The sequence below is a fragment of the Gossypium hirsutum genome, chromosome D07 (assembly GCF_007990345.1).
Source record: "Gossypium hirsutum isolate 1008001.06 chromosome D07, Gossypium_hirsutum_v2.1, whole genome shotgun sequence".
NCBI classification, from domain to species: domain Eukaryota; kingdom Viridiplantae; phylum Streptophyta; class Magnoliopsida; order Malvales; family Malvaceae; genus Gossypium; species Gossypium hirsutum.
In genome coordinates this window covers 55363074-55378062 of record NC_053443.1, presented here as the reverse complement: position 1 = coordinate 55378062, position 14989 = coordinate 55363074, and the positions used below count along the sequence as shown (strand labels likewise).

Sequence of the window (14989 nt, the reverse complement as noted above, 5' to 3'; positions counted from 1 at the left end):
AAGGGTAAAACATTCAAAATCAATAGATACCGGTGAAGTTACAATCTCAAACCCAGCTAACATACTATGAAACAGATTGCAAAAACACAGCTTCAAACACATTATTAATTTGTCAGTTGTTCAAAGAAGAAGTCAAAGATAAAAAGTATCCGGGAAAATCGAAAACCTATCGTTGTTGCGCAGATTGTGCATCCTCTTTATCAGACTCCTTACCTTTTTGCAAAGTGGGTGAAGAATTTGAAGCAGAGTTTTCAGCTGTTACAGCACCACTGTCATCATCCTGGTTCTTAAGGAAAGCCGAGAACGATAATGGATTACAGGTGGAACTTGCCTTTTGAAGACCGCGTATTGCTTTCATTGCAGCCAGTGTGCTACGGTAAATATCCAATGTTTCCTCTCCCAGATTCGACGATGAAGCTTCCTGTGAGCGCTTTGCAGTGTTATTTGATGATGGGTTTGGTTCTCCTTGTGGAGTAGATTCAATTACTTCAGCTTCCAGTGGAAAGAGAAGCTCGAGATTTGCCTCACACTCATGAACTAGCCTTGTAAGAGATTCTGTTGTGAAGAAAGGTTGGTGAAGAACAAGCTGAGTGAATTGCAGTCGCAACAATCCCCCGGTTCGTTTATCGTACTTCTTTAAAATTTTAACAATTCCTATTGAAGCAGAAGCATGTAGACGCTTTAGAAACTTGCAGGCTACAGATATAAAAACGTAGATGTTGTGATTTCCATACCTGCAAAATTGAGGGCACTGTAATTTTTTAGAAGCACCATCTCCCCATGAATGGTGACAAGATCCTTGCGGATATCCATCATTTCTTCACTAAACTCACTCTCTGATGCAAAAACTCCACCCTTCCCACTACTCTCCTTAATTTGTTCAATTCTTTCCTTCAGCTCCTGTTATAATTTGTTCAAATTATGATTTACGGAAAGTTAAAATAGATCAAAAAGATTAGTTGGCCACTTAATCTTTGGGAATAAGAAAGCCATGGCGAGAACGAGAACCAGATTAAAACCAGCTCAATAAGCAAGTAGCATTACCGAAAGTAACAAAAGATGAACTTGAGGTCAAGGCATATTATGCACAATTGACCAATTTAGATTCTTTAAACAACTCCACTAGATTCAAAGGACTAAAACAAATTAGCACTATTGAGAGAAATGAACCCACACAAGCTACTTATCTAAAATACATGATACCAATTCCAGATAGCTCGAAGGCGTATACCAATTCCAGAGAATATTGATAAATGGATTTTCATGGAGGTTTTGTTTCAACTTACCAACTTAACAAAAGGAGCACTCAAAGATGCGAACAACATTGTATGGGTATAATCTCCCAGAGATATCTTATTAGCACCATGGAGTACATCAATTCGAAAAATTTTAAAGCTTCAATCATCCATGACCGATTCATAAGACAATGAACTTTCCAAAAATTGCAAGCAATATAGGAATTTTGAGCACAATATAAGAATCAAGGGCATTGAAAACACTGTCATTTTATCTATGCCAAGAATCAAAGTTTCTAAATTCTCATTAACATATGAGCTTTGCTGGAGACAAATAACTGTTCTTAGTCCAAAAATTTGTCAATAACCCAACAATCTATAAGCTAAAAACAAAACATTTACTTTAAATGAAAAATTAAGAAAATCCCAATAACCCATTAATTCATTTGTAACACAAAATCATGTACTTAACCCCTCCCCCCAAAAGAAAATAATAAAAGCAAAAGAAGTGAAGAGAAAAGAGTGGGTAAAAAGGGGGCGGACACCTGAAAGCGAATAACGAACTCTTCTTCTTTATCAACATAAAAATCATTGAATTTTTCGAGCTCCTCATTCAGAATTCTAACAAACCAATCTTGCAAATCAAGCGGAGGGTGTTGATGATCATGACCGACGGGAGTAACAGCAGTGTTGGTGGCGTCAGCAAATACAGGCCGTTGATGATGGGGATCAAGCGATGGGGTTGAAGGGATGTTTTTGAGGAGTTTCTTGAGGGGTTTGTAACATAGGAATTTGTCCCTCCACTCAGGTAAAGTCTCCTCTAGATGGGTCTTGAACTCTTTACCAAATTTCATTGAAAACTTATATTTCTATGACAATATCAATGGAGATTTTTTCTGGGGTTTATTTTCTCCAAGTGTTAGTCGATTAAGGAAGAAAATAGAACAATTATTCCAAAATTGAATAGACGTAAGCAGGAATTTGGAATCTAATGGAAAATGGAAAACGAAAGAAACAAAAATAATATAAAAATTATTTTAAAGTAATTATTTTTAAAAAATTAAATTATTATCATAAGATAATGAAAATAGAACATAACAAAAGAGACAAACCATTTCTAAAAAAGTAAAAATAAAATAAAATAAAAACAAAGAAAGAGACAAACCAACCCCAGTTCTTCGTCTAAATAATTTGTTAATTTTTTAATGATAAATTTATTAATTTATTCGATGAATCAAATCATATAATTTAAGGAGAAAAAAATAACATACTAGTCGTAAATGGCGAATGATAAGTTCCATCAACTCAGTAAAAGTTTTAACCTTAGTATCAATAGAACAACATGATACGTTGACAATTGACTTTGTCATAACTCAAGCACGATATATATTGAGTGATTGCAAACACTTAATACGATAAGAAAATTAGTCTCGGATGATCTAAAGCAACTAGCAAAAATCGACAAAAAAATCGAGCATTCATCAAACTAGAGAGAACTACACCAAAATCATCTTTAAAATCACTTGTAAAACTAAGGTTACACGCAAAAGCAAGACTAAAAAAATGTGCTTCAAAAGCAAATAAAAACTTATAAAATTGAAATTTTATTAAACAATGGAAAAATAAACAAATATATATATAACTTATTAAATAATTTTTAAAATTTTAATTTAGATGTTTTTTCAAGTTTTAAAATTTTAGTCCTTACCATAATGATGACGGTTACATTTATTGAATTAAGCTTTGTTATTTTTAAAATATGATGCAATAAATATATTATCATATGTGTAATAACATATCACATTATTACTTTTACATATTACTCAATAAAAAATTAGTGTATTAGTGACTGTCATTTATTTCAATATTAAAATTTCAAAATTCGAAAAGTATAAAACCTTAGATTGATCTAATTAGATGATGTAGATCAAATCTACAATCATTAGCATAAAAAATTGCTACAGTTTAAGTTAGGATTAAAATGTCAAAACTCAAAAAATAAAAGAACTAGAATTGACGAATTCAAAAAATATAGGACTAGAACTGATTAAATTAAAGTGCAAATACAACTCTTGCAAAATAATTGCAGAATTTAACCTAGGTCACTTTAGTAAGTCTGCGTTTTGGTTTATTTAAAAATATATATATATTTTAGTCTCTCAATTTTAAAAAGTTATAAAATGGTCATTAAACTATTCAAAAGTTTTCATTTAAGTTATTAATTTATTCGAAAGTTTTTATTTAAGTAATTGGTTTGTTAAGTTTTTTTTTTTTGGAAAAAAGAGAAAAATCTAACTAGTGAGCTCTAAGCGATAATTTGACAGTCAGTACCCATTGATAAGTAGAAAAACATACCTTAGATCCAAGCCAATTTGATGGTTAGTATAAGAGATCAAAGAAGAAAAGTGTTTGAATTTTGATTCGCAGATTTGTGGTGTTTAAAACTATTTTATAAATGAATCTGCTGGTGGTGTAGTGAAAGATCAGTTTGGAGATTGGCTTGTCGGATTCAATCATAATTTAGGTGTTTGTTTAGTCTTTAATGTTGAACTCTGGAGTATCAGGAATTGTTTACTTTTGTTACAAGAAAAGGGGTATGTTAAAGCTTTAATTCAAACAGATTGCTTGGAGGCACTCAATGCTATTCAAGATGGCTATTTGGGGTATCAAATTCAATCATGATACGACAAATTAAGCTGATGTTACAGTACAAGGAGCATTGGATAGTTAGACATGTCCCTAGAGAGAGAAATCAAGTTGTTGATTATTTAGCTAAAATGTCTTCTGTTTGGATTGATGGTATGTAGAGAATAACAGGCGCGCCTAGGGAGTTGATTGATCTCCTTGAACAAGGCAAAGCTACTAGTGCTTATGTTCATTTAGTTTGATCTTGTTATATCTTTTTTATTTACAGAAAAAAAAACGGTAAATTATAGAAGAGAAAGGGAAGAAAAGATTTCGATTGGTGTAAGCAGTGCAAACAGAGAAGACCATACAACAACGATTTTAACAGCTCAATGACTTAATAAAAAACTTTTCAATGCCGTCCAATATATATGAACTGATTAGGGACATGTCTTTCCTCTATTGATTTTGAGTTTTTGAGCACTGACATGGACTTTCCCTGGAGCTCATAGACCGAATCCCAGATCTAAAGAGAATTTACATACCCTGCTTGCTAACCATGGCATCCGTCGTGAATGGATCTGCATCACAACTCTCTCCTAATTTAGAATCATGATATTTGCAGATCAGACTTTCAAATCTGTTTTATAAGAAGAATCCAAAACATTTCCAGTTGGTGGAGCCTAATTCATATACTTGTGTTGGCAAAATTAAGACTTTTATGTTCTAGGTCTCATTATAGTTTTAGAGAGTGATTTAAATGATTTTGGTTTAATTATATCTTTTAATTAAATTAGAACTCAATTAACCCATAGATTTAAATATAACATAAATAACATAGTAAATACATAATTGGTTTGTTAATAGTATTTTTGCCAGAACTAGTAGTGAAGCCTCTGCTGATGTTCTATAGGCTCACAATGTATATGACACAACTAACCTAAAACTACACATGAGAACACCAGTCAAAACCCGTGAAAGCCGAAAAAATCCACAACCACCACCATCGAGTGAAAAATGATGATCCCACCAACAACCGAAAGCATAAGTCGAACACACTGGCGACTACCAGGAGATGGACCACAGTTTGTTACTATGGCAGAAAAAGCCGAAACAGCAAGAATGAAGAGAACCGAGCGGGTCTAAAAGAGAGACAACAACCACACGTCAATCTCGATCCAAGGGAATCAGAAAATACATATACTCCCGCATAAACGGCAACCAGCCGCAGCATCGGCAAAAAGTAAATTATATTTTGTCATAATCATATTCATAATAGCTTTATATTCATTCAACTTTTATTATTTAATATCCAACGCCCTTCAAAGGGGGCCAAAGCCCCCAACTCAAATTCCTCATCAGGCTTCTTTCTAATTTTGTTTGTTTATCTTCTGATAAACATTCATTAAAAAATTGAAAATCAATCCCCCCATTGATGGGATTACAAAGAAAGTTCCAAATTATTACTGGGGGATCAATGATCCACCTAAAACAAAACACGACACAGAACTTAAAACAGCTCAAATACCAATTGAAACACCAAAATAACTAGGTTGGTCATTTAAACCTAAAACCAAACGACGGGGATTAGCGCCATTATATGGTCTCCAGTGCCTGCAGTACATCAGCCTTCAAATCTTCGAAGTCTTCCACTCCGAAGCTGAAACGAACCAAGTTATCCTCAATCCCATACTTGCGCCTCTCAGCTTGGCTAAGATCCCTGTTTTGTAGAGGAAAAAATTTATTGATTCTTACAACCCCAAACAAGGACATAATCATGTAAAAGAACCACACTATGTCAATACTGATCTCTATCTATGTCCATAGCCAAGTCACTACTAATACTTAACAAACCTATGCAATAACATAAGCTGACAATTCGTACTAAGCTTATAATGCATATTTGGGTCTATTACAGTCTCATTGCGTTTTATGCATATATTCAGTTGTTGCCTAATTCGAAGTTTCATATAAAGTCGAGTCAGTTGCCTAGATGGATAAACACAAGCAATACGGATCAACACATAAACAGAAATAATGTCATACCAATAGGACATTATAGCAGGCTGATCCACCATGCTCTCACAGCCACCAAATGATGTAGCAATGTATGGTATCTTTAATGCATCAACAAACTTGATGGTGGTCATCAAATCTCCATCCACCTGAATGATTTAGAATAGATTAATGTCAAATAATTTTTGCATCAATAATACCAAATGAAGTAATAGATACTAAAGGTGAATTTCCAGGTGCAAGGTTAAAGTAGTTGAAGAAAACAAACCTCAAAACTGACCACACCACCAAAGCCAGTCATTTGCTGCTTGGCAATTTCATGTTCAGGATGACTTGGCAAGCCTGGATAATAGACGCGTCTCACCTTCCATTGATATTTGATTAGCCAAGAGATTAGGAAAGAAGTCCAAATTAGAAAAATAAGAAATCATAAATCAGACAAATACATAGTTGCAAATTATGACAACCCCAACTGGCATACACATCACACAGATGCAATGGCACTATCACGCAGAAGTAAACCAAATCCTCTCCAGGAAGTTCAAAGTTGCATAAAGAAATCATAAAATGTTCACAGCAACCACATAAAGCGACTTAGTTAAATTGAGTTGCTTAAATGGAATATACAGAAACAAGTATGTAAAAAAGGCAACGTCACTGCAATTCATACCCTAGGATGTGCCTCTAAAACTTGGGCCATCCTTAATGCTGTTGAATTCTGTTGCTGTACACGAAGATGCAGTGTCTTCATGCCTCTGATGATTAGGTAAGCTGCATTCTGTTTATATATCGAAATAAAACATGTTACTTTGTGACCCTTGCAACTTATAACAAGAACTAAAATCGCACAAATCTTTGAAGAATAAGGTGGAAGTCATTATTAAAGCATCATTCCTGAAATAACACATTCTTCTTAGACTAGAAGTCCAACAACCACCTTTACAATGTAGTCTCATCTTAACCGAGTATAATTACCAAACGAATCAACTTAGGGATGACAAATATAATACTTAGTTTGACAAAAACATGAAGGACACCATGAAAACTATAACTAAGATTAAGGTCAGGACAACTCACCGGGTTGAGAGTACCACCCAAAATATGATGCAAAGTACGAATTTCAGTAATCAACTTCTCTGGACCACTTATGCAACCAGCAAGAACCTGTGACATGAAGAATTAAACTAGTTTATTCCTAGAATTGAAAATAACCAACAGCAAGAATGGATTTCAGACTGGCTAAATTAACAAGAGCAAGTGCGTACATCATTGTGCCCCCCAATGAATTTTGTTGCAGAGTGCAAAACAAGATCAGCACCAAGGGCCAGGGCCTTCTGGTTAAGAGGTGTAGCGAAGGTACCATCAATGCAGACAAGTGCTCCTTTGCTGTGACACAGCTTTGAAACTCTTTCTATGTCAACACATCTCAGGAAAGGATTTGTTGGAGACTCGGTAAAGAAAAGAGAAACCTGAATGGAATCAGAATTCACTCTAAAGGATGAATTGTCATTTCCAAAGTAAAAATAAAAAGACAAATCTAGAAAAACAAGGGAACCACTTTCTATGCCACTGACTTTGTTTTTGTTGAGTGCAGCCTCCAGGCCATCCACATCTGCAGGGTCAATAACAGTAACCTGTATATTGAATGATAGCCAGAACTCAATTAGAAACACGTCAATATATTAGTCCAAATTAATACAGCCATTTCAGCAAGTGGCTATTAAAATTGCCAGTTTGCCGCATACAACATTACGTTCTTACTGCAACTGCACTTCTTATATATAACAACAAACCCGATAAAGGAATGGTTGCAGGTACAAACTTTTACTCTATACATTACTTTGGTGTATCTTAATAGTAGCTATTTCAACATCGCTGCGCCCTGTGGAACAAGAATGCGCAAAAACCCTGGGCATTACAGTCACCAAGATTCTTAGAAAACAATAGAATGACACAGAAGAGTAACGAGAACAAATCTGGAAGCCATACCGAGATTCCCATTTTAGGCAGAAAGTTCTCAATGAACATCCTAGTTTTCCGGTAGCAATCTGTTGTTGACACCATATGTCCCCCAGCAGGAACTAATGTCATCAGCATGACTATGCTAGCACACATACCAGATGCCATGATCAGGGTCGATTCAGCCCCCTCAAGTGCGCTGAACCAAAGAAAGAGCACCTCATGAATGTTTCTAAACCATTTAAACAACCAAACAGGACAACTAATAGATGATCAAAAGAGGCAGCCAAACCTTATCTTCTCCTCTGCAACGACTGTGGTTGGATTTCCATAACGCCCATATTTAAAACTTTGACGGCGTTTCTCCTGCAGCAAGATCACATGGAACATTACTCCACTGGAATTTATGGGTCAAACGACAAATGCTTTTAAGAACTCATCCTTTCGATACTCGATTACTAATTGAGCAAATAAGCAAAAGAGGTCCTTTTGCATTGTATTTTGGAAAATTTTAATCCATGGTACTCGACCATGAAAACAGCTACTTTACATACAGTGAACCAAGACATTTATTAAAATAGACACCTTAACAAGTACAGTAATATACCAATGCAAACATTAACCACCGTGACAACAGATTTATTAATGCTATAGTTACTACTTACTATAACTTAAAGAAGTATGTAGCAGTATTAACCACTGGGGTGGTTATTGCATCAGCAACAATACCGCGACCTAATCTTTCACCTGCAAAAAAAGAAAAGCAAAATATTTTTTAGAGACTTATTTTCCACGAATATGTAAGAATTTAGGGCAAATTACCAAAAAAAGCTCTATTTTTTTAAATTTTACCGAAATGGGCCCGATATTTTATTGTTTACCGGAATGGGTCATTTTACCGAAATCGCGTCCACGTAAGCGTGATGTCAGAGGACGTGTCAGAACATTGCGTGCACGTCAGTTCACTTTGCTTACGTGGACATAAATCGATCCTATGAGGACGCGATTTGCTGACGTGACATGAACAGTTTATGTTTTTTAACTTGAAAAACTTTAAAAGGCCATAATTTTTGGCTCAGTTTTTCGATTAAGACAAATTTTTTTTATTTCGAATAATTTTTCGAGATGTACGCGCTGACAAACAATCGAAGGCGGTTTGTCGCAGTTTTCGTCGAAAAAGATTTTTTTGCCCCTAAATTTCGATTTTTCGATTTAAAATTAAATTTTAAAACATTCAAATCATTATTTTCCTTATTTATTTGAAGTAAACACCAAATTTTTTTTTACAAAATTGTTGTATTATTTTTTCTGATTTGACACGTGTATGGAATAGGTTCAATAAATCGTTAGAACGTAAGTAATATAATTAAGATAATAACAGTATTTCTATAATATGTTAATTAATTAGTTTGGCTTAATTGGTTAAGATGCTTACTTTTTTTCCTTAGTATCTTGGTTCAAATCTTGTTAGTAATAATTTTAAATCTTTTTTGTGCTATTGATGTAATATTGAAGAGTTAATTGATTAAAAAAATAAATACAAGTACAAAAAGATTCAAAATTTATTTTTTGAAAATACCAAAAAAACCCTATATTTTTAAAATTTATCGAAATGGGCTCGGTATTTTATTTTTTGGACCGTTGGGTACTGTTCACGCGCGGGCCGAAATCGCGTCCACGTCAGCGCGAGATACTGACGTGGGCGCGATTTCCTGACGCGTACCCTGACATCGCACTAACGTGAACGCGATTTCCCGAAAAAAGGATCGTTCCAGTAAATAATTAAAAAATGGACTTATTTCGACAATTTTTGAAAAAAAAAAGAGTTTTTATTGGTAAATTGCCCAAGAATCTAATCAGAGTAAATAATAGGAAACTATAAAAAAAAATTATTACTTATAAAGATTTTATTAACATACACACATTGTTGTAATTATTAAATTACTATCTCAAATAAAAGAATTTACCACAAATATCGCTTTCTTTTCTTTTTGCTTTCAAATAAAAAACTTTTTAAAATTAAAACATAAAAAGATATATACATTTCAATGAAATTAAAAATGATATAAATTGATTTACCAGCATGAACAGTGATGCTCCCATCGGAGCTCAAAAATGTTGTCGTCGAATTATCTGAACCTCCAATCTGTACACTACCGTTGTCAATACAACCTTCTACAGCCGCCCCGTCATTAGTGGCGGTGGCGTTGACGGCGGCTGCCGCTGCCTGAGCAGAAGCAGCAGCTGCCAAGAAGGGGGAATCTGGAGCAGGACCATTCGACCACGAAGCAGCGACGATTTGCGCAACACCGATATTGCTACTGTTGCGGCGAGCCTTGATGCTGAGCTGGCGCACGAAATTCGGCGGGAAACAAAAGATCAGAGAAGACAAACCTCGGCTACTGATACCTCCGGCGTAAAGCGACGAAGCCGTCACCCTTCGGCTGGAGGCAAGACGAGGCTTGTCCCCGATCGGCGCAGTGGAGAAATCGGGATCTGGACGACACTCAAATGAAGAATAAGGATTCAAAACCCTAGGGCTAAGAGTAAATGAACATGATAAAACCGCCATTTGTTTTCTATCACCAAAAACGAAATCGTTTCAGCTCTCTCTCTCCCTCTGCAACTTCTACGAAATGCAAAGAGGCTCCCGCCTTTCTTTTCCTTCAAATCAAACTGGTTAATATACTCGAATTCGGTTGTCGTTTTGTTTCTTGTTTTTATTTTTATTTTTAAATTTGGCGGGGACAGGTTTTCTTTTTAACCAGGGTTAGGTTTACGTTTTGTGGAGTTTAATTATTTTGCTTAGGATTGAGACGGTTGGACATTGACTACTTTATTCTATGACCACCAGTTTTAAATTTGTTTCATATCTGAAGTGAGATCCAACTCTCAAACTATTAATTAAGAGAGGGGAGACTCTTTACCATTTGACCTAACTCATGTAGTTGTGGGATGTATTTTTTATTTTTATTTTTATTTATGGTGGGGACCGGTTTTCTTTTTAATCAGGGTTAGGTTTACGTTTTGTGGAGTTTAATTATTTTGATTATGTGGCAAATAGAGTTTAGTTAGACATTAGATATTTTATTTTATGACCACGAGTTTTAAAGCTGTTTCATGTTTAAAGTGACATCGAACCCTTAGACTATTAGTTAAGAGACGAGAGACTTTTTATTATATTATCTAATTCCCGTAGTTTTCAGACATATTTTTTATTCTGGTATGTAAATTTTTGGGTCTAAATTTTTTATCTAAAGTAGATTTATTTTTCAATTTGACACTTAAAATATGTCTCATAATATTTTTTTAATCTAATTTTTAACCAATCAAGTTATTTGAAATCTTTCTGGAAAAGGTGTATTCTTTTATCAAATTTATATAAATATAAAAAATTTAAAATATATATTATCTAGAAAAATTATATAAAAATAATGATTTTGAGTATGAATGGTGCAAGCTACCCAACCTGTATCTATCTATTTTTAGTAAAGCCGCCCCCGTCTGTCAAGCTAGCCAACCTGTATCTATCCAAATCAACTATTTTTAGTCAAGCCGCCCCCGTCTGTCTTTCCAACTTGTTCCCCTTCTTCCGTTTCACATCTGATTCAGAGTTTTCTTACAATTAGGTTATACTTGGTTTGTATTTATATCATATCCCAATCTCGGTTTGAAAAGTGTAAAAATTTGAGTAAAAATATAAACCGGGCTTGAGTAAAAAATGAAGTTTCGGGTAAGTTTTGTTTTGTTCGTGTTGGCCCGAACTTGTAAAATAAAAACTATTACTGTTTTGCCACTGTTTTATTGTCATTTCGCTATTATATTACTATTTTTTTATTGTTATTGTTTAGATCTTGTATAACTCTTATTTTATTATTAATTTTACTATTATTTTAGAGGTATTTGTTTGCTAAGTTGTACATATTTTAGTGCTATTTATGTATTATATTTTTAAAATTTATTTTTATATAAAAAATTTAATATGGGAGGGTCGGACTTGAGTTTTAGCATTTTTATCTAGGTCGGGCCTAGAAAATAGGCCTAAATTCAATTGAGGCTTGACCCGACCCATGATCACCTTTATTTGTATTACTATGTAATGTATGAGTCAATTATTGATAGAGATATTCATGGGTCGAGTTGGACTTAAAATTTTATTCAAGTCCTTCTATATTTATAAATAACTAATTCAAACTCATTTCAAATGTGTTTATATTATTTTTTTAAATAATTAAATGTATATTTAAATCATTTTTAACTCAATGTTTAATACTTTTTTTATATTTTTTTATTCACTAAAATTTATATATAATCGCTGTAATGGCCCAATATTGCCCGGCCCAATATGGATAATAAAAACAAAAATAAATATATTAAATGTCCAAAATGTCCATCAGTGACCCAAAACCGTTTACTATTACCCACTAAAACCCAAGCCCAAACCCGAATACATACGGCCCAACACCAAAGAGAAAAAGAAACCCTAGGCATTCAGCCCTAGCTCGAGCGTCGCAACGGCTTCCAGCGCCGTTCTCCCCACGCCTTCACGCACTACGTCGTGCCACGTCATCGTACGGCCATTCCTGCAACAAACGAAATACGAACAACGCAGCACCAAACAAAAAAAAGGACAGATAACAATTGTAAAAAAAAATTAGATTTTGATTATTTCTTTTGGATTTTTCGGCACTATAAAGGCCGATTTAAAAAAATCTGTAAAGACCCACGAAGATTGTAGCAAATATATTTTGAAAGAAAAGCAATAGAAAAAAAGGGGTTTCAAAAGGTGATCTTTTCTTTTTTATTCGGTTCTCTCTACCGTTTTCTTTTTATTTTTTTAATCGTGTGTAAACAAAAGAGAAAGGAGAAGGTTTACCTCGAAAAGCCTTCGGATCCACGCGAGGAGAAGCTAAAAAGCCCCTAGGGGTGCAGCTCCGACCACCGTTGACGGTGTAATCGCGGCGGAGAGGTGGCAGACTGGCGGCGAAGGGTGAGAGAGGTTTAGTTTTTTTCTTTTCTTTTTTTTCTCTGATAGCCTAATAAACCTTTGAAATATTTTGATTTTAGGGTTTTGAAGGGCATTTATACTGGGCATAAAACGACACCGTTTAGGCCCGTGCCAATGGCTCTAAAACGGTGTTGTATTGGCGTTCACCCGATGGCACGACCCAGATGCGGCTAGATCCGCGTGTTCTGGCATGGGGAGGGATATTTGCGCGCTTAGTCCCTCGCTTTTAAAGCGCATCCAAATCAATCTTTTTATTTTTTTAAATTCTACCTGACATGTCACTGTTGCTTCATTTTAGTCCATATCGCAGAGCTGTGTTTTGGGAGGATGGGGAATATTTCCCAATTAGTCCCCCATGTTATTCGCGCACTGCATTTTTGTCCTTCAATTTTATTTTATTTTCGCTTTTTTTCTTTCTGATTTTGTTTTAAAACCAATTTAATCCTTATTAGCTTTTTTTTAATTTATTTAAGTATTTATATTTCATTATTTTTTGATATATTTAATTTTTAAATCTAACCTTATTTTTATATTTGTGCTTAATATTATTTTAAATCCTTTATGAATGTTGTTTAAATTTATCACATATTATTATTTTAAATTTATCATATAATTATTTTAAGTTTTCATGTATCATTCTTCAAATTTATTATGTATTATTCTATATATTTTTATGTAAATTTAATATTATTTATATACCATTTATGATATATTATTAATCCCATATTATTCTATTTTTACTTATTCTCATATATATAATTTATTACTTTTTAAAAACCTACTTTATTATATTTCACACATTTCAACTTTTTAGATGTATTATCATATATGTATTATTTATTTAGATTAACATATATATAGATATTATTATTTTATATATTACTTATTTGGATTTTCCTCATTTGTAATATGCACTTTAAGATTTATTTAGATATTTCTGTTTCACATAATATATATATTTTTAACTCCATTTTTTATCTATTTTAAATTTTCTTGCATATTATTTATTTTAAAATTTTTATACCTACACTTTATTGGTTTACAATTTCCTTTCTTTCATGTTTTTTGGTTATTTCAAAACTTGTACATTGGGTTGGTGTTTGTGTTAATTTGCTTGTTTCTTAGTTTATTATTATTATTAGGTTTTAAATACTAATGTTGATATTTACATGTGATGTGAGATTATTGTCTTTATGTGTATGGTATTTGTTTATTGGTATTTATGGATTATTTGTGTTCATTAACATATAGGTTTACGAATTATCGCCTCGCGTTGTACGTTATTAGTCCATTGATTTTATTTGTTTAAAAAAATTACGTTTAATATCACTCAAGTATCAAGAGCATTTTTATTCAAAAAGTTTTTCAAAGGTAACACAAAGTTCGGTATTTGGAATCCTCGAAAGAATTGAGCCCTAACGTATTGGGTTCCAATTTTTCTCGTCGAATCTAAATAACCGAGATTATTCTTTAATCAAAGCATACGAATAAAAAACTCATTCTCGGGAATTCGATATGTTGTGTCCTAACGCATTGTATATGACATGTTGTTTTCTCGAGATGAGGGTTTTTTCCAAAAAATAAAAACAAAGGCAATATTCGATATTTAAGAATTTTGTGAAATCGAACCCTAACTTACTGGGTTTTCATTTTCTCATTTGACCCAAATAATCAGATATCCTTCTCAAAACGCATAGGTTTTAAAAGTCAAAAGATAAACTTAATTCTGAGGATTTGAAATGTTGCACTCTAACTTACTGAGTGTGACAATTTATTTCTTTGAAATCAGCGAGCCTTATAATCCAATTCATTTTATTCAAGATAAAAGGATCGTATTTTAAAATCTTTTCAAAATTTCGACATTAAGACATTAAACAATCAATTCGGTACCAATTTTGGGCGTCACGGGGGTGCTAACCCTTCCTCGTGCGTAACCGACTCTCGAACTTGTTTTCTCAAAATTCGCAGACCTAAAATTATTTTCAAGGTGGTCCGATCACACCTCAATAAAAGATCGGTGGCGACTTCAATTTTCATTTTAAAGTCGATCCCTGTTTTTCAAATTAAAAAATGGTTTCGACAATCATATCTTAACATTTTTTAATGTTTACATTATACTACATATTGCTATAGATTTAATTTTTTA

The 14989-nt window shown here is 33.5% G+C and overlaps 2 protein-coding genes across 2 annotated transcripts; both read right to left on the bottom strand.

The window, feature by feature from the left end:
• On the bottom strand, window positions 1-2387 carry LOC107943480 (SPX domain-containing protein 4). The gene is made up of 3 exons (XM_041097945.1): window positions 1781-2387; window positions 735-900; window positions 1-654 (listed from the first exon to the last, which is right to left on the bottom strand). Exons 1-3 carry the CDS (start codon window positions 2087-2089, stop codon window positions 167-169), a joined length of 963 nt encoding a protein of 320 aa, XP_040953879.1. The 5' UTR covers window positions 2090-2387; the 3' UTR covers window positions 1-166.
• A 2686-nt stretch (window positions 2388-5073) lies between these two features.
• Window positions 5074-10513, bottom strand: LOC107943482 (cystathionine gamma-synthase 1, chloroplastic). The gene is made up of 11 exons (XM_016877232.2): window positions 9915-10513; window positions 8501-8582; window positions 8128-8232; window positions 7866-8034; window positions 7451-7510; window positions 7142-7345; window positions 6954-7040; window positions 6547-6654; window positions 6145-6240; window positions 5907-6025; window positions 5074-5580 (listed from the first exon to the last, which is right to left on the bottom strand). The coding sequence occupies exons 1-11, from the start codon at window positions 10405-10407 to the stop codon at window positions 5457-5459; spliced, it is 1647 nt and encodes a 548-aa protein (XP_016732721.2). The 5' UTR covers window positions 10408-10513; the 3' UTR covers window positions 5074-5456.
• Window positions 10514-14989: the final 4476 nt, after the last annotated feature.

Excerpts from the sequence above, each read along its gene's own strand:
- LOC107943480 (XM_041097945.1), bottom strand. The coding sequence starts at position 2,089 with ATGAAATTTGGTAAAGAGTTCAAGACCCATCTAGAGGAGACTTTACCT. Across the intron at positions 901-1,780 it reads AGTTCGTTATTCGCTTTCAG|GAGCTGAAGGAAAGAATTGA; the intron begins GTGTCCGCCCCC and ends AAATTATAACAG. Across the intron at positions 655-734 it reads CAGTGCCCTCAATTTTGCAG|GAATTGTTAAAATTTTAAAG; the intron begins GTATGGAAATCA and ends CTGCTTCAATAG.
- LOC107943482 (XM_016877232.2), bottom strand. The coding sequence starts at position 10,407 with ATGGCGGTTTTATCATGTTCATTTACTCTTAGCCCTAGGGTTTTGAAT. Across the intron at positions 7,511-7,865 it reads TGCCTAAAATGGGAATCTCG|GTTACTGTTATTGACCCTGC; the intron begins GTATGGCTTCCA and ends TTCAATATACAG. Across the intron at positions 6,026-6,144 it reads GTGGTGTGGTCAGTTTTGAG|GTGGATGGAGATTTGATGAC; the intron begins GTTTGTTTTCTT and ends TAAATCATTCAG.